Raw genomic sequence first — 27,058 nt, 5'->3', positions numbered from 1 at the left:
AATTAGCATTCCTCAGCAGCAACAGCTCGGTAACTGCAGATGTAAATGCAGACATCAGATGGAAAAAGTTAACATTTCTTAAAGCTGTTGATGGGAAACAAGGGACATATACGGATGTTCTCCACGTCCTCATGAGAACCGATAAAATAAATCAAACATTTTAGATTTATTTTCCTTTAAGCCATATGATACTTTTTTACCAGCACAGGGAAACTTTGATCTGCGTTGAATTCACACAAAAAAAACCTGAGATTATCTTGTATATTTCTGTATTTCTGTATTTATATTTATTGGTCTAAAACCCCTGAGCCTGTCCTCAACTACCCACAATGTCAGTCTTTGTTAATCATTCCCATCAGTGGACCGCAACTCCTACAAAAAAAAACCCCAACAACAATAAAAAAGAAACCCTTCTCCTTGTACAGACAATGTAAAAGGTTGAAGAGTAGCTCAATGTGAGACTGCAAATGAGGACAAACAAGGCCAAGACAGCCCTGGGCCCGGCGTTACACATTCACAGGGTGACATGGCACACTATGACTCTCCCTTTGCCGTAGGGTGGGAACTTGAAAGGCAGGGGAGGGATCAGAGTTGGTGTGTATGAAGAGGAAAGACAGTTAACTATAAATGGAGAAAAAATACACAACAATTAGCAACAAAATCCCGAGTGCAGCCCAGTTGACCACAGGGCTCAAAGCCGTTGTAAATAAATTCCTTCTGACCATTTGACAAATTTTTGTGCACAATGCCATCCATCTGCAGTGGTCTTGAGAACAATACATGGTGTCTCCAGGCGGCTCTTGTTGACCATCAACTCTGCCCAGTAACTTCAAGCCCTTTTAATAACAGACACAGCCAGCTGTACAAGGCGTCTATCAATGTAATGAGGAGAGTGTGACATCAACATATCAACATATGTTACCAACAGAAAAACATTCTTAACCATGTCAGATTTTTCTTGTGACTGTAAATCTTTTGTCTCTATTTGTTTTCATGACCCCTGTTTTTGCTTTCTGTTCAACTTCATCATGCAGCCCTAGCAATTCCGTAACTTTCTTTCTATCCTCCCCATCCTCTCACCAATATATGCTTTAATCATTGACAGTATCAAATGGCTCAAACTCCCTCCTAATGAGCTGTTACTATAGAAACTGCTCCTGTTAACATTACTGCCACACAGAAGCCCACTCACATCCTCTCTGAAAGTCCTATAAGCAGCAGTTTTTTGTATATTTCACCAATGCAGCTGTGACAGATTTTGCCAAATAATAAATTAGCGTATTCCTTAAGTTTTGCAAACTGTTTGCAACTGTAAGCTCAGTGTACACGCAGGTCTGAGATATGACGCCTATTACCAAAAGTAAAAGGCTTCCAGAGAATCTGCATCCCTGGCTGTCATGGTAAAGGCCATCATTTACTTAAAGCAGAACTTTTCTTTTCACAGAATCTTTTGTTCTTTACCTCGGTTATGTTCATTTCAGAGCTTTGGTGGATAATAGCTCAGTAAAAGTAACAGCAGCTTAAGTCTACATCAGCTCTCAAAATGTTATCACCCTAAAACCCATTCTTTTCCATCGGCTACCCAGACTCAGAGGCTCTGATGAGAAGAAAATGTTATTTATAATGTAATATTCACCTGGAGTGACTTTGGAGTGTAAGTTAGAGAAAGGACTTTCACACACCAACTTGACTTGTCTTTTTCTGAACATTTAATTGAGTTTTACAAATGCATCTCCAAATTGTTTGCTGTGCAAAACCACAGTTACAAAACATCTTTCAACTGTAATGAAAACAGTGGTGGAGCCTGCACAGTCTCGGGGATATAAATTTATTTTGTTAGGTGGGCATCAGTAATGTTTTGGAGCTAGGAACATAAAAGTGGGATAATTAGGGCAAAGTTTTACTTGATAAGAATAGTTCAGGAACGTCATTAAAAAACAAAAGTCAACCAGCTCACTTTTAGCCCTTTGATCTTGTCTCACAGTTCAACATTTCAAAGTGAGCATGTAGTATGTAATCTGGAACTGAACGTTGAACTACTTCATATGAAGTGTGAACTTGAGCAGCACTTGTTGTATGCATGCAGGTTCTCTGTGAGGCTGATTCCTGGGAACTCTGATCCTCTTCCGCTCCCGTTGGAGCTGAAGTGAAGCAGGGCTGTGTTTCAATAATTTCTTTTTTAAAGTAACAATCATTTTATTTTGTTCCTACACAAGATTGTTGAGAGATTGTTGAGTTCTGCTAACATGAATTTTCATCATTTTTTTGAAATGCAGCATATGATGGTGGCGTCATCCTCCTGCTGAAAACATGTTATCGTGTTCTTCCTTATTTGGGAGTGCATTCATTGGTGTGGTGTGAACAAGAGGCTAAACGTAGCCAATGCAAAGTGTCGAGACTCTATGGATGAGGAAGACTTTCATCCATTTGCAAAGTGCAGTACTCAAGCCCTAAGTGCTAAGAGTGCCAATCAGTTTCATGGAGCAATTTTAGTATCACTGTGATGACATCAACAACAGATTTCTAGTGCTGGTAAATGGGGGGAAGTTAACGTGGCGAGCTTTGTGGCTCTAATGCTGTAGTTCTGAATTCAATCTTGTGAGAGTAAAACTGGCAGGGATCTTATCTTTGGAATGCTTGAGAATCGCTTTGTGCAAAACTTCACCTACTTTGCATAAGGGCCACAGAGCTTAGGTCAGTCTGATTTCACACACATATTGGGGACGGAAACAACAATGTGTGTCTTGAATTAGGTGATTTTTAAATGTTTTTTGTAAAATGAGAGGGATGTTATCAGGCCCAGCAGCTTTCGTCACATTCACTCAGGATCCTTCTTATTACATTCACTGTGGATAATTTGGGTGGCAGGTACTTCGAAGGGGAATAGAATACACAGCTGATCTTTTGTTGAGGGGTGAACATAAAACGACTCATCTATTCACACGTGATGTGGAGCTCATTCTTCCCTCATAAAGCCTCATAAATATCTGTTGTTGGCGCTGAGCTCACTCTGCCATCTCTGCTCATATCTCAACTTCACCGTCCTGATGCCAGCTTTCAGTCTAAATCCTGTGGTGTCATACAGCATGCATACTCATCACCTGACCACAAGGCAACTCTCATTTAGCTCTGAGTAGAGCTTCACCTCTCCATTCATCGAGGCACTGGGTTAGGGAAAGAAACAGACTGCCATACCCTGTGATCAGTGGATATGATGGGAAAAGCAGCAAACTCAAGTCCATGCTGCAAAAAGTGTAAGATGTCGGCCCCTTGCACAGCTCTGTGAACCCTCAATAATTCAGTGTCCTCTGCCCCAAACAGAACCCCTGCACCATAACATGAATGTGAAAACCTTAAAATTTTAACATGAAAAGGAAGGAATGGAGAAAAAAACTAATAAAAAGCTTGATAGAAAATTTGATGAATACATATGAGGAGTGCTCCTCGAGTATGCCTGCCACTGAAATATGAAAAGACACAAACTGACCAAACTCACATCTGACTTTAGCACAAATAAACTGAATGTGGAGAGGCTTTTACCTGTAGGATTTATTATTCATGTCACAATGACCATTCTTCTTATTTGACTTCAGCAAAATCGAACATTTTATACCATCCATTATATCTCCTCTAACTTAAGTAAAAAACTGCGGTGTTTTCTTTAAGGTCCGAAGGGTCCGTCCTTCTCGTGGAAGTCAGTGAATGTTCAGAGACATGAGTCAGAGTCTGCTATGTTTAAAGCTTCTGCTATTGGTCGCTCAGGCCTCTGTGCCATAATATGCTTTAATCTTGACCAACATTCAAGTATCTGACCAAAACATTTTCAGGCTTTCCTTCAAGGCTTTTCTATTCAAACACACGCCAATCCACAAAATAAATACACCGATTGCCCGTAGCTCTACCTATGTTTCACACGGTCACTTAACTTAAGAGCCATAATCATTTAACTACCAGGATAGAAAAGACATGCAATCCGTCATGTACAAGGAGAGAGGTTTTCAGCTTGAGGTAGAGAGATTCAGTCCGAGTCTGAGTGCCTGGAGGGCTTGTAGAATGTTTTAAAATCACTGTCTTATTTCTGAGTTAATATTCATTTTGGCAGAAAGAAAGGTGCAATGCCCCCATTCCCCCCAAAAAATACTACACACACACGCACGCACGCACGCATGCATGCACACACATAGACAAACACAAACCCATCTCAAAGGTCGATCATAGAGGCTCCAGTGGACATATCCCTGTCTCTTCCTCTGTCTCAGGCAGTGACATGTTTATATACCCACTGAGCAGAATTCAGAGCAGAGGACAGATAATATAGAGTCACATTGATGGATGTGTTCCTGCACTCAGGCAATCTCTGGCTCAACTCTGTCACACACCATGCATTAAAGCTGTGCACGCCATAGATCTAGACACATGTCTGTAGCTCATACCTTTCTCACACACACTTACCCACATACTGTTGATACCAAAGGATGCAGCTCCACACACATGTGCAGTTCCCCAGCCATGTTTTTGTGCATGAATGTAAAAATAGAACATCAAGCATCTCAAGCATCTTCAGAGCAGATTAAATAGTCTAACAGTACGTCAATAATTTTTTAATCATTTTATATTTTTTAGGTCTAGATTTTCTTTAATCAGATTGCAGCGTCGTCCACTTGTGGCAATCAACTGCTGTTTCTATGGAAACAGGTGGTACACTTCCTCAGAACATGAAGGAAGGAGATGAACAAGTAGAAAAGAAGAAAGAGAGGGCATTAAATAATGAGGAGATATGTAGACTTGAGAGAATCAACAAAAAAAGCAGGTACATAGAGAAAGAGGAAGAATTGTGACATAAATTCTGGTCATCTGATCCCTTCAGTCATTTAAAGAATCTTTAGGCTGTTGTTCAGAACTCTGAATAAACATTTGTAGAATTTTAGAGGTTCTTTTCAAGTCTACAGGATATTCTTCTCTTCTGCTGCAAAACATCTCATAATTATTTAATCGATTGCTCAGTGTTTAATCTGTGTGAATAGTGAATTCTCCCAAAAAAAAACAAAATTGGGCTCGAATCACAATAATGACAATGTGTGCACAGAAATGGTGTTGTGTTGCTAGACTTTAAACTCTCTGCTACTGAAGGACATTGTTATAGAAGAATCAGATTGTTCTGCACTGTTCAATATGATCGAAACTGAGGAATATGATTTAAATATGTTTGTCAAATCATCCCTGGCCTTAACTGCAATCTACGTTAACAACAGTGCCAGAATTGTCAAATAAACCCGTTGCCTCAGATGTATGTGTGCTCTTGAGAAATGTTTTTTTGTGCATGTGCAAATTCACTGCACCACAGTGAGTTTACTTTTTAAAGGGTTGAGACATGGGGTGGAATCAGACACAAACAAGAGGGGGGGAGGGAGAGAGAGAGAGAGAGAGAGAGAGAGAGAGAGAGAGAGAGAGAGAGAGGGAGAGAGAGAGAGAGAGAGAGAGAGAGAGAGAGAGAGAGAGAGAGAGAGAGAGAGAGAGAGAGAGAGAGAGAGAGAGAGAGAGAGAGAGAGAGAGAGAGAGAGAGAGAGAGAGAGAGAGAGAGAGAGAGAGAGCACCCTGACTGCATGACCTGACCCGGTTATGTAAACAAAATAAGTGTAGTGAAAGCAATGCACAACAGGGGACACTACTTAATGAGCAATGGCATATAAAGAGAGACACAATGATGGTGTGTGTGTGAGTGTGTGTGTGTGTGTGTGTGTGTGTGTGTGTGTGTGTGTGTGTGTGTGTGTGTGTGTGTGAGTGTGTGTGTGTGCGTGTGTGTGTGTGTGTGTGTGTATTCTAAATGACCTGCATGCTTGTTCCACGTTTGATTTTTAATTGGACAGATTTCTCAGTGAGCTCAGCAAATTAAAAAGGCAACCATCACGACACATGTAACACTTAACCATCCCACCGTGCTCCCTCCACCTCCACCTCCTCCCCTTCTGTCCTGTCTCCTTCTCATCGCCTCTCTCTCTTAGTCAACCGCTCTCCTACTGCTTCTCTCTCTGGTGTCTCTCTGATGGTCTCTTTACATTGCTGACCTCAATAGAAACGGCAGTATGAAGCAGGAATACGCTGCCAGAAACAATATACCTCAACTGATAAGAGGCATCTGTTCCATGCTGATAAAATGCTGGATTTGTTACAGTTGCAGCCAAAAAGACATCCAGTGAGCAGTTACTTCTTTCATGTTGTTTGAGACGTCAGATTAACAGGTTTTTGTTATGCCTGGTTACCCAACAAATTATTAAAATTGTTCTTAATCTTATTTACTTTTTATATCTTTTTCTCTCTGCTGGGTCATTTTGTTCCACTGCACATTTAAAATATATTTTAGGCATCAGGGTTAAGTTAAGCATGATGGAAGTGTACACGTAGAAATAGCATAAAGACAAGGCTTCTAGGCTGGAAAATATAAAATATGAATTATGGATTTTTACACACTTAAAGTGCTTCAATTATAGAAGGAATGTTTTCAGAAATATGTTCTCTTTTTGCTAGCACAAATAGTTTTTCTACTTGATGGAAAAGGACCAGTGAGAAATTTCAATGAGGCCAGAAGACAAGTGACAAAAACACAATTTAACCTGAGTCCTCTGGTTTGTGAAAGGAGCATCATCAGCGCCACATCAGCACCATGAATTTCCTCTTAACATGACTTATTTCCCATTTGTTCTTCTAGACAGAAATTTCCTGCTCTGTCTGCGTGCTCAAAACAGCAGTGTTTTTGCTGTGAGTAAGTGTGAGAACAACAGCCCCACTAGTCACTCCAGAAGCACAACAGCACACAGAAATATAGACCGATCAATCTGCAATGCCAAAAAATAAATTTAAAAAATCATTTCTGAAAACATCACAGAACAGATTTTTACTCTAGCATCTTTCATCTATTCACTTAGGAAGACGGAAGTAGTAAAATTCTCTTATTACACTTCACTCTAACTACAGACAGGAAGTTAATGCCAATAAAATGAGAGGAACCTTCATGGAAACTCATTAAAAAAAAACTACTGAAGGTGGAACAGATGGAATAATGCCGATACAAACATGAACAAAATGTATATGTGAGTGTGAAATGGTTAATCACTCATTACAGATATGTCATTCCTCTTTAATCTGTTAATTATATACACATTATACACTAGTTAATACTCCTCCTCCTTCTAAGCTCTTCCCCCTTCAATTCTCTGTGTTTTTTCATTTCTTTCTCCTCCGTAGTGCCGCCATGTCACCCTCTCCTTCACATGGACAGTCATACCAACCAGCCTGATGCTGTTTGTGAACTGTGAGTTTCATATGTGTTAGAATGACACAGATGTGTGACACGGATACTGATGCTGCACAGCAAACACTGAAGGGTTGGGGTTAAATGTTCACACCAAATCAATCGATCAGCATTGTTCTACACCCAACTTTAAAAACAAATAAGCTCCATTATCAAATGAAATAAATGATAAAACAATGTCAATACATTTATTCATTCATTTTCCTACCGCTTCATCCGCTTGCGCGGGTCGCGGGGAGCTGGAGCCTATCCCAGCTGGCATACGGCACGAGGCGGAGCTACACAGAGACATACAAACACACACACACACACTCACTCCCACGGGCAATTTGGAACGGCCAATTAACTTGAAATGCATGTGTTTGGAGGTGGGAGGAAGCCGGAGAACCCGGATGAATCTCAACATCTCCACCATGAAAAGGTGTTTTTTTACGCACACTGGCAGCATTTACAGCACTGAGCATTAGCAGCAGTCGCACCATATGCTCACCCATTAACTGATCTCCAGCTTTATTTAACCCCAGTCTGATTCTTCATTTATGTTACTTCTGATTCTAATAGTTTGAGTCAGTCTAACATTAGCATATATACCTGGAATTCAATGCATTCCTTTGTTTTTTTGGAATAATTCCAGGAAATGACAAAACTGTTATGCATCATTTTTTTCATAGTCTTACAGAAACACAACCCCGGATGCCACTGTACTGAGTAGAGCTCATGTTAAGTGTGAAAAGTTTACTTTTACATCCAGCAGTTACTGTCAAAACAGGGTCAACACGTCCTGTCCATCAGGTTGATGGGAGTCATCACTGGACCTTAACTCATGAATCCACAGCGGTCTTTAAATGGTCTCAATTAGTTTTCTTGTAAGTTTTACCAATAAGAGTCAAGAGACTCAACTGTAAATGCCTGAGTGTGAGAACCAAAACAAGCTAAAAGTAGCTAAAAAAACACCAAAGCTGTAGAAAGCTGAGTGTACATTTCCTGTTGAAGTACACTTGCTAGACCACAGAAATGTTTTATTGTTAATGTGTTTTGATCCAGTGAAAATTCATCACTGCTCATGGCTGCATGGTACAGATGAATCAACACACATCTGGAATCGACAAGAGAACAGTTCAACTCACCTCCATGAACATAGTTGTATAGTGTGCAGTCAGATGGGCCCACCAAATGGATCAGAGTGGATTGACTGAACCCAACTGTGTATTGTTCTGCAACAAAGATTGAACACACACAACAAAAGAAGTGTAAAAAAAAATTGGCATGATAAAACCTGTCCGTGTGTGTTTCGTACAAACACAACACACAACAATCCTCTGAATGCTGTGGCTCTCATGAAGTCTGGTAAACTGGCCATTGTGGACGTGACGGAGTAACAATTGCAAAAAAGAGAATAGGTTGAGAAGGCAGTGCTCATTTTGGTGAGAAGAGTGTTTTCTGATCCGTCTCACAATCGTTTTCCTGAATATGAGCTTTTACCTTCAGGTAGACGTTATAGAACTAGTCGTTGCAAAAACAACCGTTTTAAATGATCTTTTATTCCAGCCTCTATTGCGCTTTTAAATGACAAGAACGTGGTTCGAAGCTCCAGTTAGTTGTTCTCATGTACTTTTGGTCCCTCGTATTATTACAGTGCTTAGCATTTTATTAAATTTATATTTACTTCTATTTCTATTAGACCTGTGGTCCTGTTTTATGTTTTATGTTATTGTGATTACGCACTTTATTTTGTTTCACTAATTTGCTTGGTTCTTGTATTTTTGGCATTGATTGAGGACAGTGATATCTTCTCGGTTGGGCAGTTTTGTCTCTTTTATGTATTTACAATGCTGCTATTTTTGTATTGTCTTGTATGTTTTAATACTTTGATGCTGATTAAGTGCACCTTGCCCAAGACAAATTTCTCCATTTGGGATGATAAAGTATATCTTATCTTATCTCATCTTATCTTATCTTATCTTAGGTTAATAACAGTGACTAAAAATATTTACAGGGAAAATATATACCATTTATTTTACCAAGGATTCATTATTATTATTATTATTATTATTATTATTATTATTATTATTATTATTATTATTATTATTATTATTATTATTACAAATGCTTAAAACCAATCAAATCATACATATCATCAAAGGTGTAGACAACATTTAATTTTGCGCTGAATATTCTCCTCTTATTAGAACCAACATTACAGTAAATGTTACAGTAATTCACACTAAATCACACACCTGGATTGGGCAGAGGTGGCAGGACCTCCTCAATCCTTGCTTTGGTCTCCATTCTCTCCAGCTTCTGAGCCTCGTAGCGCTCTCTGCCCACCTCCTGTTGTTCTACACTGGCATACTGCAGACAGAACATACAGTATGAGCAGCAGACAGACTGGTCAAGACGTTATTAGAGCAGCTATGTCGGAATGCAGGACAAGAGAAAGGGACTTTTTATACAGATGAAGGTGAATATTTTTATCGTAGCCAGACGGCCTCTCTAATGGAGTTCCTGTTATTGATCTGTGGTCTGTGGGAAGCGCTGAAGGTGAACCATGTCCATGATGATTAGAACATTTACCTTGATTGGTGGCACCTCCATGATCTTGTTGACATTCTTCAGGGAACAGGGGACATACCATAGTGCCGCCTTGTTGGCCAGCTTTTTGTTACCTGCACTCAAAAAGAGAAGTTTTGAATCCCTGAACCAAAAAATATCAGACTTTATGAGCCGCTTCAATCAAATCCAATGGTGTATTTTCCTGAGTTTTGAGACTGTTCAACATTCATCAAGATAATTCAGCATGTTTTTTAATTCAAAACAACAATGGAAGAAACCATTTTGACAAATCTGTTGTCAAAACTGACTCTTTTATTAACAGCCCAATAAAGGCCAGTCCATTGTTAGACAAATCCAAACATGCTGTCTGAAGATTAGCATTTCATCTACAGATAAAGGAGCAGAAGACAAGTAAGGTCTTTGTTAAAAGATAATCATTCATGTCTGTTCAGAAAAATAAATGCTTGTTTGATAAACTCAACTTTTTTGCATTTTTATGTTGTGATTGTATGATGGTAACACAATGGACACTCAATCTGCAAATATTAAATAACATTTAGCTTTTATCTGTCAGGTTTTGTCTTCTGTAGTTGAAAGGCATCCACTTAAGAATTTGTATGACATCTGACGGTTATCAATTTCTGTGTAACTGTCCTTGAGTCCTGTTTAAACAACTACACTATGGAAACAACTATCGATCAATTTTTTCATTCTAACAATAATTAATATTAGCAAACAATCCTCATTATCTTAGTAGTTAGCACTCCTTACGAACAACAGTATGACTAGTTTATTTGTACGCCTTGGAAACAAGTTCCGTCACTTTAACATTTTATCGAGCGGTCGTCCTCCCCGATGAATCCCTAAATAAACGCGGCTCCATCATCAGTGAGTTCAGCGTACGTGTGACTATGAAACGTGTTGGTGGTAAGAAGCTTTAGCATTAGTTTTGCCTTCCTACAGAAAGTTAAGAAACAAGAGATCAGGAACCTAAAGTCTTGGAAATCACATCTCACAGCAATCAGGCAGAGAGGTTGCCATAGTGATATGTGTTCTATTCTTCCTACACTTGTCTCTTAATTCAGTAACAGAGAGAGAGAGAGGGGGCCTATTTTGAGGTTGTGTTGTTAAAGCACACAAGGGAGGCTCACAGATTAAAGACAGTAGAGGGCCAGCAGGTTCAAATGAAATCAGTGTGTTGGGGTGTTATGGCCTGTTATGTGCAGCTTCACTGTCTGATGAGATTATTAATTCTTTCTGGGTAATAGTTCTTACATTCACATTCATTTATTTGATGCAGTGGAATCAAATTACAGATTCAACTGGTCTGAGAGAAATTAGGATTTTTAATCATTACTTGTAAGTATTGTTACAGCAAAGACATAAAAATTTAAAACTGCATCGCAGGTTTTGTATTTACATGGTCATAAAATAGGACACAAAATATTTTTTTAGAAAATTGTAATTAATGTAAAAATCAGATGGAGACTTTGCATAAGAAAATATGAAGTTGAGAGAAGAGAATGGGAACAGAGGCTTATGGCAAGCCACTCCTGGGGAATAAAATTTGCATTTCACACTCGAGTTAAAACCATGCAGACAGCCGGGCTACGTTGCTATGCCGACTGCGGTTCTTTCCTCCTTCCCTCATTGGCTCTCATGCCTGCCATTAACCAGGAAGTTCCTCACAGGAGATAGCCGTATTTACATATCCTTGACTCTACTAAGACTGAGTGACTCCAGACTATTACTACTATTATTAGCTCCTGCTGGACCTTTTGAGTGAACTGTTTAGGAAGGAAGGAGGGAGGAGGAGGAGGAGGGAGGAGGAGGAGGAGGAGTGGGTGGAGCTCTGGAATTAAACAGTTATTTAAGAACGATTCCCAGTCCAACTAATGGCCTTTATGGCCATAATGTGACCAGGGAGCTGGCTTTGAATTTCAAAGCCAATGTTTGACTATCTTCTCGCATTACCTTCAAGGTTATGTCTGCAAAAACAGCACAACTTACTAATAAATATTTATCTGGATTTAATTTATCCTGGTTGTGTTGGAAATTCTATTCAATGATGAAGAATGGATCGCTCGTGTGTTGCCATATGCTAGAACTGCATTCAGTCACAAAAGAAACCTCTCCAGAAGGAGGAAAAATAAATGTCTTACTTAGTACCATTATTAAATTACAGTATTTTCTGCACTTTAAGGAGCACTGGACTGTAAGGCGCACCTTCAACAAATAGTCCATTATAAAAAGTTTTCATATATGAGGCGCACTGGATTATAAGGCGCACCTTCAATGAATGGCCTATTCAAAAACTTTTCACCAGAATCAGGCGCACCGCATTATTAGGCACATAGAATGCAAACTACTGTAGTGGCTGAGGTTGGATTATAAACTGTTGAACTGCGCTAAAGGGATTGCATTCACGACTCTGCAGCCTTTTCTTAAATTTCAAGAGCCAAGTCAGTGCTAGCCAAAGGTGCCTGGCATGCTCAATCGATTCGCAAAAGTGGTTGACACCTGAAACAGCAGGTAAATGTGGGGGTGAGGCAGTACAACCTAGACGTGTACATTCTGTCTAGGCTGCTGACCAGATAGGCAACAGCGTGGGGGTTGAGGTTATAGCTGAGAGCTGAGAACTCATCAGAGAACTCATCTTCAATGGCCTATTCTAAAAAATTTTCATAAATAAGACGCACTGGATTATAAGGCGCACTGTCGGTTTTTGAGAAAATTAAAGGCTTTTGGATGCACCTTAAAGTGCAGAAAATACTGTAGTGAGTAAGAAGGGTTTGGCTGTAATCCACCTTGAACACAATCTCCATAAATCTCCTCTATCAAATGTCTACATTTGGTTGTATTATGCTTTATAAGCTGATTTTGTTTGTGGGGGGGGGGGTTATTCACTTGGTTGCAACTTTTGAGCAAGGAGCTCCTTGACTGTTAAAGGGCACCAGTGAAACACTGATGATAGCTGAGACAAATAACACCTGGCACTGGTAAGTATATTCATGGAATATGGCATATGGGTTCAGCAATGCTTTAAGTGCATGCATGTGCAAGAAGACACCTGCAAGAGGATAGATGCTGCCCATCAGGAAATCAAATTAGCATCACTGTTTCTGCAGAATTCATTCATGTCAGCAAAGACAAAGCATTTTAGTCCAGACAGTTATAAGACATAATGACATAGGAGACTACAGTCTCATGATAAATCAAGTTCATATGATTTTCTCAGATCCAGCAAATCAAGTATCAAAACAAACAGCACCAGTTGGTGTTGTGATGCAGGCAAATACACACCTTGTGCTTCTGAATGATATGATGGGCAGCAGGACTCCCAAACACAGTGCTCTGTCATATTTATTATAAATCTGAGCCTTTCACGGCACTGATTTGAGCGTTCAGGATTGTTGAGGGTGAAATGCATTGGTTCAGCTCTCCATTGTTCTGGAAATTTCCGAAATTCACATCAAATACTACGAAATGTCCCAAATCCCAGTGTGCACCATAGATTGTTAATCTTTCATCTTGTTGTTCATTTCATCCTCTTCTGTCCTCCCTGATCCACAATCTTTCTCTTTCTTTTCATTCATTTCATGCACTTCAAGCTGCTCCCTTGATTTATTTCAGTTTCTTACTCGTTCACCCCTCTGCTCTTGCCTGTGACTCTCACCCACTTTCTTCCTGCTTTCTATGCTACTCACTGAAGAGACTTTTCCAGGCTCAGACATAGAGCAAAAAGGATTGTTCCTATTGTTTGATCCCCTTGATCAAAACTACAGATTTTTCACTTCACTGAGCCAAGTCTACATAATGTTTAAGTATCCTACAGCCCCACAGTGGAACTTCAGAGACTAATTTGAATAGATAAAGTCATGTCCTCAGCAGAAGTTTGGGTTGGAGCATTTTCAATAAAAAGGAGGAACTAGTTTTAAATGTAAGTGTTATAGTACATTTCAACTATGCAACTATAATGGTGTCTGCATTGTTAACAAACACCATTACCTTCAGGAAATGCTTCTGTTCTCCAAAAGTTGAGTCAGTGTTATATTTCACATTAATGGTCTGATTTGAACATGTTTTTTTCTTTGCAGATGATTGACTGCATGAAAAATTTGAAAAAGAAATACCATATATAAATAAATATTACATTCTTTCAAAATACCTGATTGGTGTACAATAGGAATAATATCAATCATAACAGAATATAAAACCTACATCCATTAAAGAACAATATTTTTGTGCATGTAAGTAAGTGTGATTTGATTTGATATATTGGACATCATTGGGATGTTGTGTTTCGAATATTAAATCATCACAGCTCAGACCCAGACACGAGTCAGACAGGGTTTGAAGTTCATTGATTAAATTGGCAGAAAGTCCAACACTTTAAGATGAGAAGAAACATCGACAGAAGACTGACAGGGCAAACACAGACAATGGAAACAGCAGGCAAAGGAAAGAGGAGACGACGAGAACAAGGTGAAGAAGATCAGCTCACACAGGAGAAAAACTTTAAAAGGAAATACAGAACAAGAGAGAGGAAAATGTGAATGAAGACACCAGAAGAGGGAGAACAAGCATGGAAGACAGACACTAAAACAGACCCAGGGGAGCTGAATGGGCAAAATACAGGATTGACGAAACAGGTGATTTGTCAACAGAGGAACGTGACAGACAAATAAAATTGCAAAATAAATGTAAAATATCTGAATAAGAATAAACAAGAGGTGCTAAATAAATAAGGAAATACTGTAAACCAGAAAATATTTGGCAAAAATCCAAAACTGTTCTGTGGCTGTTGATAACTCACATTATTATCAGTATGGACAGGTAGCATTCTTTCTGTACATGTAGTTTTGTGACACACCAGGATTATGTAGTATTTGCCACGCATAATTTAAGCCTCAACCCACGATGCATCATTCACACCCCTGTCTTTGTCTGCATGTGTGTATGTGTGTGTGTGTGTGTGCGTGTGTGTGTGTGTGTGTGTGCGTGCGCATGCGCGTGCGCGTGCATGTGTGTGTGAAAGAGGCGTTATCTGTGCATGCTGTGTTTATGCAAAAATGAGCATGACTGTGCATGTGATCCAGGCATTATTACCTTCTGTTCAGTTATGTTTGTGTAGCTGCAGATTTCTGTACATGCATGTTTGTAAATACCCAATACGGGAGAAGAGACTGTGTGATTATAAATGTGCGTATGCATGAGTTTACATGATACTGTGTGCTTCGTAACATTTCTTTATACACGTTTTGGTGCAAATCTGCATGGCCAATGTGTGTGGGTCTGCGTATGTTAATGCACATGTGTGCGTGCGTGTGTGTGTGTGTGTGTGTGTGTGTGTGTGTGTGTGTGTGTGTGTGTGTGTGTGTGTGTGTGTGTGTGTGTGTGTGTGTGTGTGTGCGTGCGTGCGTGCGTGCGTGCGTGCGTGCGTGCGTGCGTGCGCGTGCGTGCGTGCGTGCGTGTGTGTGTGTGTGTGTGTGTGTGTTATTGCGCATGTGCAATCCCCCGAGCAGGCACAATCATCACGGCTCGTGCCCACAGTATGCAGCTTTCCCCTGGGGGGCAATGACTGAGGCCTGCCTGATGAGATGCTGCCTGACTGACTGTGGAACCTGGATCCTTGCCTCCTCCCCCAACACACACACACACACACACACACACATACACAAGCATACATACACATACGTGAAATTAACACGAATGCATTAATACTAAGACAACACATGCACACAAAGCATAATGTACTTACTGCCGCTTAACACAAGGGGCATGCATGTCCTTACACACAAAGCTGAAAAATGCATACTGTTGCACAAACAAAGAAATATAAGCAGAAACCACATCTACCAGTCTACAGTCAAACAACAACAATTCTTCTTCTGTGTTCCTGTTCAAGCCATCCTTCCATTTTTCCCTGTAATGTAGATGGTTAAACCATCTCTCCCTCGACGTGAGACTACTTCAGAAACAGAGGGAGTCTGTGTGTTCAGTGTGCACGTGAATGGGTGTGAGAATGTCCAAGCGTCTGACTATCAGGCTCCGTGTGCATGCAGGCTGTCCTTTCACAACTGCGCGTGTGTATGTGTGTATGTGTGTGTCAGTATGTGTTAAGTATGCGCATGCATCTTGTTGGAGCATGTGTGCAGGTACATCCACTTGGCATCCGTGTCTGCCTGGTCTACAATGTGTGAGGCCTGATGCTAAGTCGACATGACAGAAGCAAATAATGTCTGCTCCCGTTATCTTCTCTTCCCCCTCTGCCCGCAGGAGCCTTTTAAAGGGCCAAATACTGATGAAATCACACACACAAACTCATGCAATCACATCCATGAATACAGTATAGACACATGCAATTGCTGTCATTATATTCTGCTGTACGTGTGCACGTATACACAATTGTGCATCTAAATGGAACGTATGAAAAGAAAGGTACAAATCTATTGTAACCCATCTCAGTTATTGACATCTAAATGAGCTCCTGCACAAATTTTCCTTCTAAAAACTGGACATTCATACAAACATTAATGCAATCATTGGCTTACATTTCTCTCAGATCTAAATCAAAATGAACCCATATTAAAAAAATGAAACTTAACTATGTATATGCATAATACACATTTATATACATTAACACAAATGTACCTTTTTGTAGCTACAGTATGAATTCATAGATCAGCATCATGTTATCTTCCCACCGGCTCTCCTTTCAATCTGATCTCAGGACGTTCAATAAATGTTTCACTCTAGTGAATAATAATCTTTACATTTATTTGTTATGTAAGTTAAGTTGCCACATGAAACTGTTATATACAGTGTGAATCAGGATAACACCACAGTCATTATATATAATTTGGCAAGTCCCATCACAGATGTTGTATGTGGATCACACAGCCTCCAGAGAGCTGCACAAATCTACACCCACACTGACACAGAACCAGCCTCCCGACTGTTGGACTCCATGCACACAGCTGTGCTGTTCTTACCATGACCAATCCTCACAACAACTCATGACCCAATCAGTTCATTAAGTGACCAGTACCTCTTTTTTTATTTTACCCCGCAATAGTTTAGAAATCTTTACTGATTTCAAAAGATAAGTTATGTTATGCTGTGTCGTGTCATGTCGTGTTGTTTTGTTTTGTGTATAGCATCAAGTGATGCACTGAGTGTTTTCATTCCTTCAGCTTCCTTCCTGTTGTCCCTTCCTCGGGGTCCTTCCTGACAGGTCATGCCCTTCAGAGGGCTGTCTATATTAATGCCTGCATGTATAAGTGATCTCCACCAGTCATCACACATCTCTGCCTCCGCCTTTATCAACCAGCTCCGAACCCAGCAACCAGCCAACCAACCGGTATAAGGCTGTTGCTAGGGCAACGGCTGTCTAGGGGATACTTCTTTTGTTTCTCACACCTCCATTCCTTCATTCTTCTCTCTGTCTTTTCTGTAGACTCAGTCTTTTTTGTGCTGTCATTCTGTCTCTGTTATCTTTTTGCCCATCAATACGTCTGTCTGTCTCCCTCCTCACCTGTGACTCAGTACCTGTCTTTTTTTCTTTCTGTGTTGTACAGTCTGCTCTGATGCTGAGACACTTTCTCACCAAAAGTTCATTAATAAAGTGAAATTAAATGAACTTTTCTTTATGACATATTAAAAATCTCTACATAAATAATGTGGGTATCAACGATTCTTTTCCACTTTCAGGTCATGCACTTACTTTGTTTTGGATTACTAATAATTGATGCAGTCTATGTGTTGTGCTCAAAAATGCTGCTATATTGTTTCTGGATGGTGTGTGTAGCCCTGATATTGTTTTAATTGCTTGTGTGCACAGCACACATGAAAAATGTGCATATTCTAATAATAAACAAGACCTATAGAGTGCATTACTTGTCAGACCTATTCTAGGTGGGTCCCATTATCTTTTAGTGTCCATTCCCCTGTTCGTTTCAGGTCCAGTGTATGTGACTTATTGTGTGCTGCCCTCTACTGGTCGATCAACAGAACGTCAGCGACAGGTTGTCATATACTGTACAGTATTTCAAATGAATCAGGTCGCCTGAATTCAACGCACATCCCTCAGGGGATTGTACAACAAACGCAGTAGTTAATGACATCCTAAAGAGTAAATTATAATGTTTGATATATGCTATGGAGATAATCTGTCTGTCACATTGAAGAAATGTTTTCATGGGTATCAAAAAATAAATTTGAAGAAAAATCTGAAGGAGCAAGAATGTATAATTTGTCAGATTTGCTCTGGACAAGATGATAATCAATCAATCTAAAAATCTTGTTTGAATGGAAGAAAAAAATACTTCAAATTTGAATAAAGTTTGAAATATTAAATAACAGAACTGGCTATCATTCTAAATATAGATATAAAGTATGGGGTAGCTAGAATGTGTCATTGGAATGATAGGCACCAGACAAAAAAGATAAATATAGTAACATATCATTTTAGTGTCCATGGATAAAAACATTCATTACTACAGGAACAGTATTTGTTCCTATATATGAGAACTGGTGCAAAAAAATGATGGTGTAAGAAAGAAATTAGGCAGAGAAATCATATTTACAGAAAGGGTTGTTGAAATCTTCTCCTTTCTTAACTTCTGTGTTCTAAAACTGTTAATCTACAACTATGTTAATAACAGAGCGCCACTTGAACTTTATCTCCCTCGTCTGTCCCAAGTTTAGCAAAGACAACAAACCATTTAAATGATTTGCCTAGAGTGTCAGTTCAGCTCTTAACCCGTTGAAATGTGAAGTGTTGTAAAAGTAACTAAGGATGAGCCTGAGCGTATTGTGAGATTACAAAGCAACATCACCTGTCAGGATGTTCTCGGCCATGACATTGACCTGCACCTCCAGTGAGTGTTTGGAAGTGTAAGTAATGTCAGCGCTGACGTGGAGGACCTCGCCAATGAACACGGGAGCGAGGAACTCCGTCTTCTCCACCCGGACCAGGGCGGCCATACAGGAGTCCTGGAGGGGAGAGACAAATATAATGTGGCAAATATTTTACCTACAATGATCACATTCAATACAGAAAGGAGCTTTTAATGGAACAATGACTATTATCTTGTAACCAGAGCATAAAGCAACAGGATTACCGGGTTTCTAGACATATTCAATTGTTAGTATTTGTTTACCCTGTTAAACTGTCAATTTCTAACTGACTGAGATACTTTAAATTTAAAATACTCCTGTCTGGCCTGTTTAAAGGATGTCGACTGAGTGAATAGACAGTGGTGACTTTGATAAACTAGCAGCTTAAATTGAGCTAATGCTATTTATCGTCTTGACAAGATAAAGCCTTCAATCATCTCACACCTCTAGAAGGGTTAAATGTCCTTTTGTACAAATGTTAAAGTTTGATCAGTCAAAGACAATGATTCAGTAAAATTAATTGAAGAAGCCTTTACATAGTAGATCGGAAAGATAGGCCTACGTTTATTTGTACATTTCTGGTTTCCTGCTCACACCATAGAGAATCTTTTTAGGTGATTTACAGGATGCTCATCCATTTAAAAATTGCCCCTGAGAAGGAGGAAGTTTTTAGATGATATCGAAGATTTTTTGTACTGTTGTTTATTTTAATCATGGTTTATTGAACATTAGTGTACTTATATGACATTCAGTTACCTCACCGGTACCCAAACTTGTTTCTTTAAAACAGCGAAATGAAAAAATAGCAAAATAAAATGTATATTTGAAATATTTTCATATAAATTTAATCTGGGAGGTAAGTCTGAGCAGTTTTGAAACCGCTGATGCAGATGTTCTTTAAATTTCAGGGTGGAGGTAGATACTGACCATTTCATCTGTGATCTAATACACACATGAAGCTTCAATCCCTTCATTCTTGTGCAGAATGAAGAACGTCTAGCACGAAACAAATGTTTTATTTTACTTATTGTGTGTGTGTGATGGCCAGCCACACACGGTAACATCCACACCTCAACACTAGTACATTTTTATTTTGCAGTCACAAGCCTCAATATTAAACATATAATTTCATACACTCCGTACTGTATTTCAGTTTTCATATTTTTCAGTATTACATCTGGGCACTGACCGTTCAAATTATGTTTGTATTAACATTTGTTTCCTTTCTTTTGAGTAACCTGGAATTTTATTTCTGGTGCAGCAAAGGCGTGGCCGAGGGCTCAGATAGGCTGCTGCCAGCCTTATTGGACTGTACCACTATGTCATGAAGGGTATCCGGGGATTTACATTCAATTTTGGCCAGTTAAGAATATAGTGACTATTTCATTTCCCCCTCTGTATTAATTTTTAGTTTGACCAAACTCGTAATTAAGTTCCTCTTTTTGATTGTTTGGGAGGTCAATTTTGTTCTGTTATGTCTATTCACTTGCTTCAGTTCTGAGTTTGTTTGGAGTTTAGTTATATTTAGTTGGCCTCTTTTACTACTTCATTTAGTTAAACTCTTTTGTTAAATGTTTTTCTTTATGGAAAATTAAAAGAAAAAGCCCATTTTGGAACAAAAAATCTCTTGTGTCCTTCTGCCTTACTGCTTGGTTCCTGACAGTGTGTCTGAAATGAATCTTAAAAGAAGATAAAGAGAAAGGACTTAAGGATCTTTGTTTAACCACATTGTTATAACACATCAGGAGTCGGTTGAAGGTTTCTTACCCCGTTCTGTGTGTTGCAGTGTCGTGTGCCAACAAGACATCCAGCTTCCTCAATCATCTTGAGGATGATCCCACCGTGGACATTGCCCGCAACGTTGGCATCATCTGGCCGCATGATCCTACAGAAGATTAGTTAGCATGGTGTTTAAGATTACAACACATTTTATCAGCATAAAAGACTTGTGGACATGCTGAAATAAAATGCAATTATCAACAAATGTGAAAACCTGATTGCTTCACTTTTACTTTTTGGCCTTTTGCAGATTTGGAATCTGTAGTATGTTGACACATCGTTCAGCAATGACTTGTATTCTTCTTAAAACATTCTTAAATGCTTCTTTTTAAAAATATATAACCAACAGCTTGGGCTGTGGAAAGCACATAGTAAACAGACAGTAAACTATCTTGTGTATGTTATAACCCAGGGGAAAACAACATAGTGTTGCTCTTAGTAAGAGACAGCATTAGGGAGTATTGGTCATTTTATTTATCCTGCGTATATCAAGCTTCAGTATACAGTCTATGAATACAGTTTATATTCTAATATAATCACTACACCATCTTCCCTACATCCACCCTACATCTCTGTGACAATCTGAACTACTTCTCAAAATTCATGTTCTTAAATGACTTCAATGTTTAAAAAAACACACGCACATTTTTTCATGTGTATGTCACAGACAAATGACCGGCTGAGATGAGCTCCGGTCCTGACATCTCCTCTGATTGGCCAACTTTGACAGGTTGAACATTCCTCCTCCATCGCCTCTCTTGTCTCCACTTCATCCGCTGCCTTGCCACGCTGAAGCTTAAAGGTATGCGTGTTTTCTCTCAGTCTCTCTAAAGGACTTCATATTGAAATGATCTCTTCATTCTAATATCCACAAACTTTGGAGCTGGAGTTGCTGCAGAGTGATTTCCTTAGAACTCGCCTTCCTGAGTCAGGACAGGTCAAACTGGTTCTCAACACATTTACTTATGAAAGTCGATAGAGATCAGTTTGACAGTTTTACACAAGACTTCTCTGGTACGTAGTTCAATATTTAGACACATGTAACTACGAGTCTTTCAGTGTGGTTTCTGCCAGAGTGACGAATCTGTTTTATGGTCACTATGTCTCATGCTGCAACTCAAAGAGAGGAGCTCTTGCAGCTTCGTCACTGCTGAATTGTTGATAGTACTTTTGTTCTGGACAAACAAACGCTGCAAATATTCCCATCAAGTATCTAAAAATACAAATATTTTGGCTGTATGTATCATTTACACCTAAAAATTTAATATTTTCCCTATAATATTTTTGACCAGTAATAAGAGTTGCACTATAGGACAGTTTGGAGTTCTGACAAAAATGACCCACAAGTCTTCTTTACACCTTTTGAAACAGATGCTGAACAACAAGTCTTTACCTGAGACAAGTAGAAAACGTCTGAGACAGCTTCAGAAAAATGTTTTCTGGTGTTGTTTCTATCCTAACTTCCAACAGTATCAAAGCACAGTGAATCACACGCAAATGAGTGGGTGGAGGAGAGTCTGCTCAGACACTTACAAACTGTATACTGTATTCCCAAACTTGTGCCACACAACTTAACCCCACATACACATGAGAACAGTCTCAAAAAGTCATGTGAAAAAAGGAAGCCTGAAACAACAATCAAGACTGCAACATCATCTTCAGAAGGGAACACAGAATGTGACTTGTTCAAGCATTTTATTGGTTGGACTGAAAGACTGGAGAAAGAGCTTCCATCGATACAGCTGGTGTTTCCCAGGGTGTTGCAACTTGTCAGCTGTTTAAATGAGACGTAAGCTGCTGAGGAAATACAAGACAAGAGAAGGAAGGAAGTGAAGCAAGTGAAGCTGGGTACAATGATCTTTGACTCTCCACTTCTCATTTCCGTACGTCAACAGATATTCCTCCGGCCCCCAGTATGTCAAGCTCCTGATAGTGATGACACTGAAATCGATGACACCACTCTCATTGGTCTGATGTGGATTAGTCTGTCTACAGATGGGAAATGGACCATCTGAAGACCTGGTGCAGTCAGAACAACCATGGTTCTTAACGCTGTGAAAGCAGCAGAGATGAATGCTGACAATCCTCCCCCATCCGCCCCCATCAGCCTGTATCTCCATGATCCACATCATGGAGTCCTTCCATTTCCTGGTAAGAACCACCTCCCAAGACATCAAACAGGAACTGAACGTCGACTTCTTCTCAGCAGGCTAAATACTGCCTGTGACGGCTCAGAAAGTTCAACTTGCAAAGTTCTACGGTGGGGCACTTTTGCACCTCCATCATCAAGTCAAGCTTCACCTCCTCCGTCACCATATGGGATGCTGCTGTCACTGCCGAAGGCCAAGGCAGATGGCAAAGTATTATCGCCTCAGTCAAAAGTTTTGCACTATCCAGACCTGCAGGACCCCGAGGCAGGTGGGAACAATTGTAGATGACAACTATAACCCTCTCCTTTTCTACCCACCTGCTACTGATCTCATCAACAGAGCATAGAAAACTGATTCATCACAATCACTCAATGCATTTGGACCATTGTTTTAAGCTGGCTCGTCACGGCACTTCTGGGGTTTTCCTTGTCGTTTTTGAGTCTCTTTATTTTTGTTGATTTAACTTCAGATATTCTGTGTGATTTCTATTACACATTATGTGGTGTTAAACAAACATGGTGCCAGTTTACTCTGCATGGCAAGGAACGAAAATTGAATTATTATTTTCATAAACAACAAACCATAACAGGATATTTTAAACACAAGACTGCATTTTTAAACCCTGTCAGCTTGGTTTCCCATTAAAGAGAGCACAAACCAAGCTTCCAGATAGTCAAACATTACTTAAAACACCTCCATAAATACCAGCATGTGATATGGTAACACAACACAACCACTGAATGAGGGGTAAGTCACGCTCAGTGTGGAGATAGATGGCGTGATCGGTACACAGCTCCACCAACCGATGGGGACAAGCGCGACAAACCCAACATACCACTGAGACGGGGCGCTGAATGGCGCACAGGATGTCCACACATGACTCATTGTTCTTCCACTGGTTGTCATCCAATAAACATTTAATCAGCAGCACGTGGCTTAGCGATCCCGAACGCACCAGCTATCTGTTAAACATTTCATTACCTTCACTATAAGATTTTTTTTTTTCATATTTTATATTTAGGTTCATGTTTAGGTTGCGTGACTGACGCGTATAATCGTGTCCGTCTGCCGGAGCTAACCGCGTTGAGGTCATCACAGCCGGCGTGCGTCATAGCGCAGGTCTGCGCCTCCACCGCCAGGCTGCTTATCCTGAAAACACGTTGTTTGATTTATTCCAAATAATCTGACATTAAATGTGTTCGAACACCGGTTGAACGCGGTGTTTCCACGCAGACAGCAGCGTTCTGTCTGTCACAAGAGAACATGGATCGGATTACCGGGGTGATCATCCTGTTAGCAGAAACGCCGGTAGCCGCGCTCGGTTTTGGACGTCGCTCAATAAACGCCCTATGAAGTGAGAGGTTTTTTTTTTTCTGTTAGGGTTAGGGTTAAGGAATTAACATCCTACCTGCACAACTGAACGGGGGAGGCTGCCTCTTGTGCCGCCATGGTGATGAGGATAACCTCTCTGTCGTTAGAGCACCACTGGAGGTATGATGTGAAGTGAAACCCGGCTACGCCATCCGGCTGACCGAGTCTGACTAATGACTCATTAAATAAAGGAATACTTCAACAGAAATGCAAAAACATGGAAAATATGAAATGTGGCTTTACTATGTATGCAAAAAAAAAAAAGGAATGTAAATGAATCGACTCGGGACAGGTTTGACTTAACCAACAGAATTTTAGTTTCCACGTCTGTATAAGAGCTTTCTATAGCAGGAAGAACCGAACCGATTCATTACTCATAACGGTCGGAGGAGGGCAGCAGAGACCGCCTTTACTCCATCACGCTTGCCTGCTGCGGCGCGTTTGACTGTGGCGATCGTTCATTACGCTCCTGTCCACTGTTTTATTTCTCCAAGTCCACTGAGGTCTTCAGCTGTTGATATTCTTTTTGTTGGAAGAATAGCACCTCAAAAAGGTGCCTTTTTTTTTTTAAATTGCGTATCCATCAAATGAACGTTTAAATAAAAACAAGACAAGATTTAACTACATCGTAGTTTTATTTTTAGTTATATAATATATATACACATTTATATTCACATCTGCTGTAAATAGCAAAAATAGCACATCCCAACAGAGAAACTTCAATTAACACATATTATGCATACAAAGTTCATCTGCTCAGACTCAAGACATAGAAGTCTGTCGTGCAGATTCATAAACACTGACCCTTAGGGTCTTACAGGGCTGTTTCAATGGCCCTTATTCACTTAGTCCTCGGAGAGGTCTAAATTATAACAGATACATACATGCAGATTTGGAATAAATACGACTGTCTACATTTGTCAACTTAAACAGGACAACGGACTCGTGCGTAAAAAGTAAGTATATAATACTCAACAAATACGATTTAACGATGAATTCTAACTTATCATCAACGTAAACGAGGTGATGAATCACTGCGTTTATTTACAAGCGATGCTTTCCGGATATGCATCCAACGTGAAACACTAGTTAACTCAATCTCTACCAGGGTCGCCACAGGACAGCGCCGACAGGCTGCAGGTCTGGCTGCGATCTGGTGGGAGCCATCGCTCCGCTGCTGCCACGGGACTGGCTGTCCAGTCTGGCGCCGACGCTGGATTTGATGTTTATAAGTCTTTTTTGAATAAGAGAAACGCCCGTGGAGCTCTGAGAGCAACAGTTCACACAGGTGGGGGTGAGGGTGGCAGACGTAGAGCGCCGAATGAAGTCTTTCACGCGTTGACGCGCGTCTTGATCCAGAGTCGTTTTGGGAAGCAGAGCCGAAACGCGTTGGAGACAGGCTCCGTATCCGTCTTTGTAGCTATTTGTGGATTCTGGAAAAGAATAAAAATATTAATTCTGTGCTTGAACGACAACTGCGAGTCCTCTGTACGGGTATTCATCTATTGCTCAGAACGTAATAAACAGATGGATAACTTACTTTTAGCGTTCCCGGGAGGGATGTCGCTCAGGAACCTCACAGTCATTTCCAGGATGTCGGCTTTCTCAAGTTTAGAGTAGCAAATCTGGGGGGGGGGGAAACAAAACATTAAAATCAAATGTTAATCACATGACTTACATGAACATTCAGGATTTTATCTGTATATATTGTATATAAATAACTTACCTTTCTGCCTGTGAGGGGAACGATGAGGTTTTTCAAGTGGTTCAGACTGTCGTTGATACGGGCGCGCCTTCTTTTTTCCAACATAGGCTTCATAATCTAAAAATCAAACAATTGATTTATGAATTCGTTACATTACTGACAAAACGAGGAATTTATGGCACAAAGCAAAATTTCTGAGCTTCACTCACCTTTCTGAGCTCATGGGCCTCCTTTCTTTTAGCCACAGTTTGCCTTGGAGAATATGATTGGAGAGATTCACAAGTCATGTTGGGAGACATTTTCAGAGTCCTCTTTATGTCGGAGAAGTGTCCAAAACAGAGGTCGAGAAGGATGTGTCTTCAACGGGCTGGAGCTGCGGTATTTATCCCGGTCTGTGGCGTCCACTTCCGTGCGTCACGGGTCCGCCCCCAAGCCAACACTAAACGATTTGAAATAGCCAAGCATTCGATGAAACCAATAGAAAACTCGAAAATATAGCAACATTGCCATCTGTCCTCTTCTATAATGAATGCGTAACAATTCCATTGTCTGTCTGTGTTGTGAGCCATAGATCAATCCAACCAAAAACTGCGTCGCGAAGCTGAAAATGGACGCAGAGAATCTTTAAATATTCACGCATCATACGTGAATCAAATCAAATCAAATCCTAACTCTGCAAGTCTTCCATTTACAAATTATTGTAAATTAACAACTCACAGACATACATACTCTTTTGGGGTTAATATTATATATAATATATTGTATGTAGAATACATAAATAAGTTTAGTTACCAGATAAAATCAATGTACTGCAGTGCAGAGGTGAACCAATTGTAAAATCTTGGTTATATTTATTTATTTTATTTTGTGTCCTATTAAACAAAAGAATACAATAAAATGCTTTCTCTATGATGGATTCTAGATTTAGTTGTTTGTTTACCTCACTTTTGAATATCGGATAGGTATTATTCTCTTTTATTGTGTGGTTTTTGTTTTGTTTTTTTATTGTTAAAGTTTGATAAAATACCTTTCAGACCAGATATACTTTGTAAATAAATATATTAACGCCACTAGCATTTGGGTGCAACACGTGTGTAACTCAGATAGGGGTCAGGCTTGCGTGAAGAAAAGTGTCCACAGAGTTATGGACTCTGAATCCAATCTCATACCCAAGCCACGCTACTTTCAAATAACAGCTGCTGTTAGGTTGTGACAACATGGGACGTTTTTTTTATTGCTCTGTCTGCCCAGGGGAGTGTCTACCTGTAGGATCTTTGTCCACAGCTGTCA

At 39.9% G+C, this 27,058-nt stretch overlaps 2 protein-coding genes across 2 annotated transcripts in view; both read right to left on the bottom strand.

Annotated features, from left to right (window-relative positions):
• Positions 1-24,586, bottom strand: part of acot7 (acyl-CoA thioesterase 7) — a 52,148-nt gene extending 27,562 nt beyond the window's left edge. The window contains exons 1-6 of the mRNA XM_068306567.1: positions 24,101-24,586; positions 20,531-20,648; positions 18,703-18,859; positions 9,884-9,975; positions 9,547-9,661; positions 8,437-8,523 (exon numbers count right to left, since the gene is read on the bottom strand). Of these exons, the coding sequence (XP_068162668.1) occupies positions 8,437-8,523; positions 9,547-9,661; positions 9,884-9,975; positions 18,703-18,859; positions 20,531-20,648; positions 24,101-24,141 (610 nt within the window). The 5' untranslated portion in view covers positions 24,142-24,586. The remainder of the gene's footprint in view (positions 1-8,436; positions 8,524-9,546; positions 9,662-9,883; positions 9,976-18,702; positions 18,860-20,530; positions 20,649-24,100) is intronic.
• A 146-nt stretch (positions 24,587-24,732) lies between these two features.
• Positions 24,733-26,104, bottom strand: LOC137613405 (transcription factor HES-2-like). The gene is made up of 4 exons (XM_068342607.1): positions 25,978-26,104; positions 25,790-25,885; positions 25,604-25,688; positions 24,733-25,496 (listed from the first exon to the last, which is right to left on the bottom strand). The coding sequence occupies exons 1-4, from the start codon at positions 26,065-26,067 to the stop codon at positions 25,165-25,167; spliced, it is 603 nt and encodes a 200-aa protein (XP_068198708.1). The 5' UTR covers positions 26,068-26,104; the 3' UTR covers positions 24,733-25,164.
• Positions 26,105-27,058: the final 954 nt, after the last annotated feature.

Source organism: Antennarius striatus, chromosome 2, assembly GCF_040054535.1.
Source record: "Antennarius striatus isolate MH-2024 chromosome 2, ASM4005453v1, whole genome shotgun sequence".
Taxonomy (NCBI): domain Eukaryota; kingdom Metazoa; phylum Chordata; class Actinopteri; order Lophiiformes; family Antennariidae; genus Antennarius; species Antennarius striatus.
This window is presented reverse-complemented; position numbering and strand designations above follow the sequence as displayed.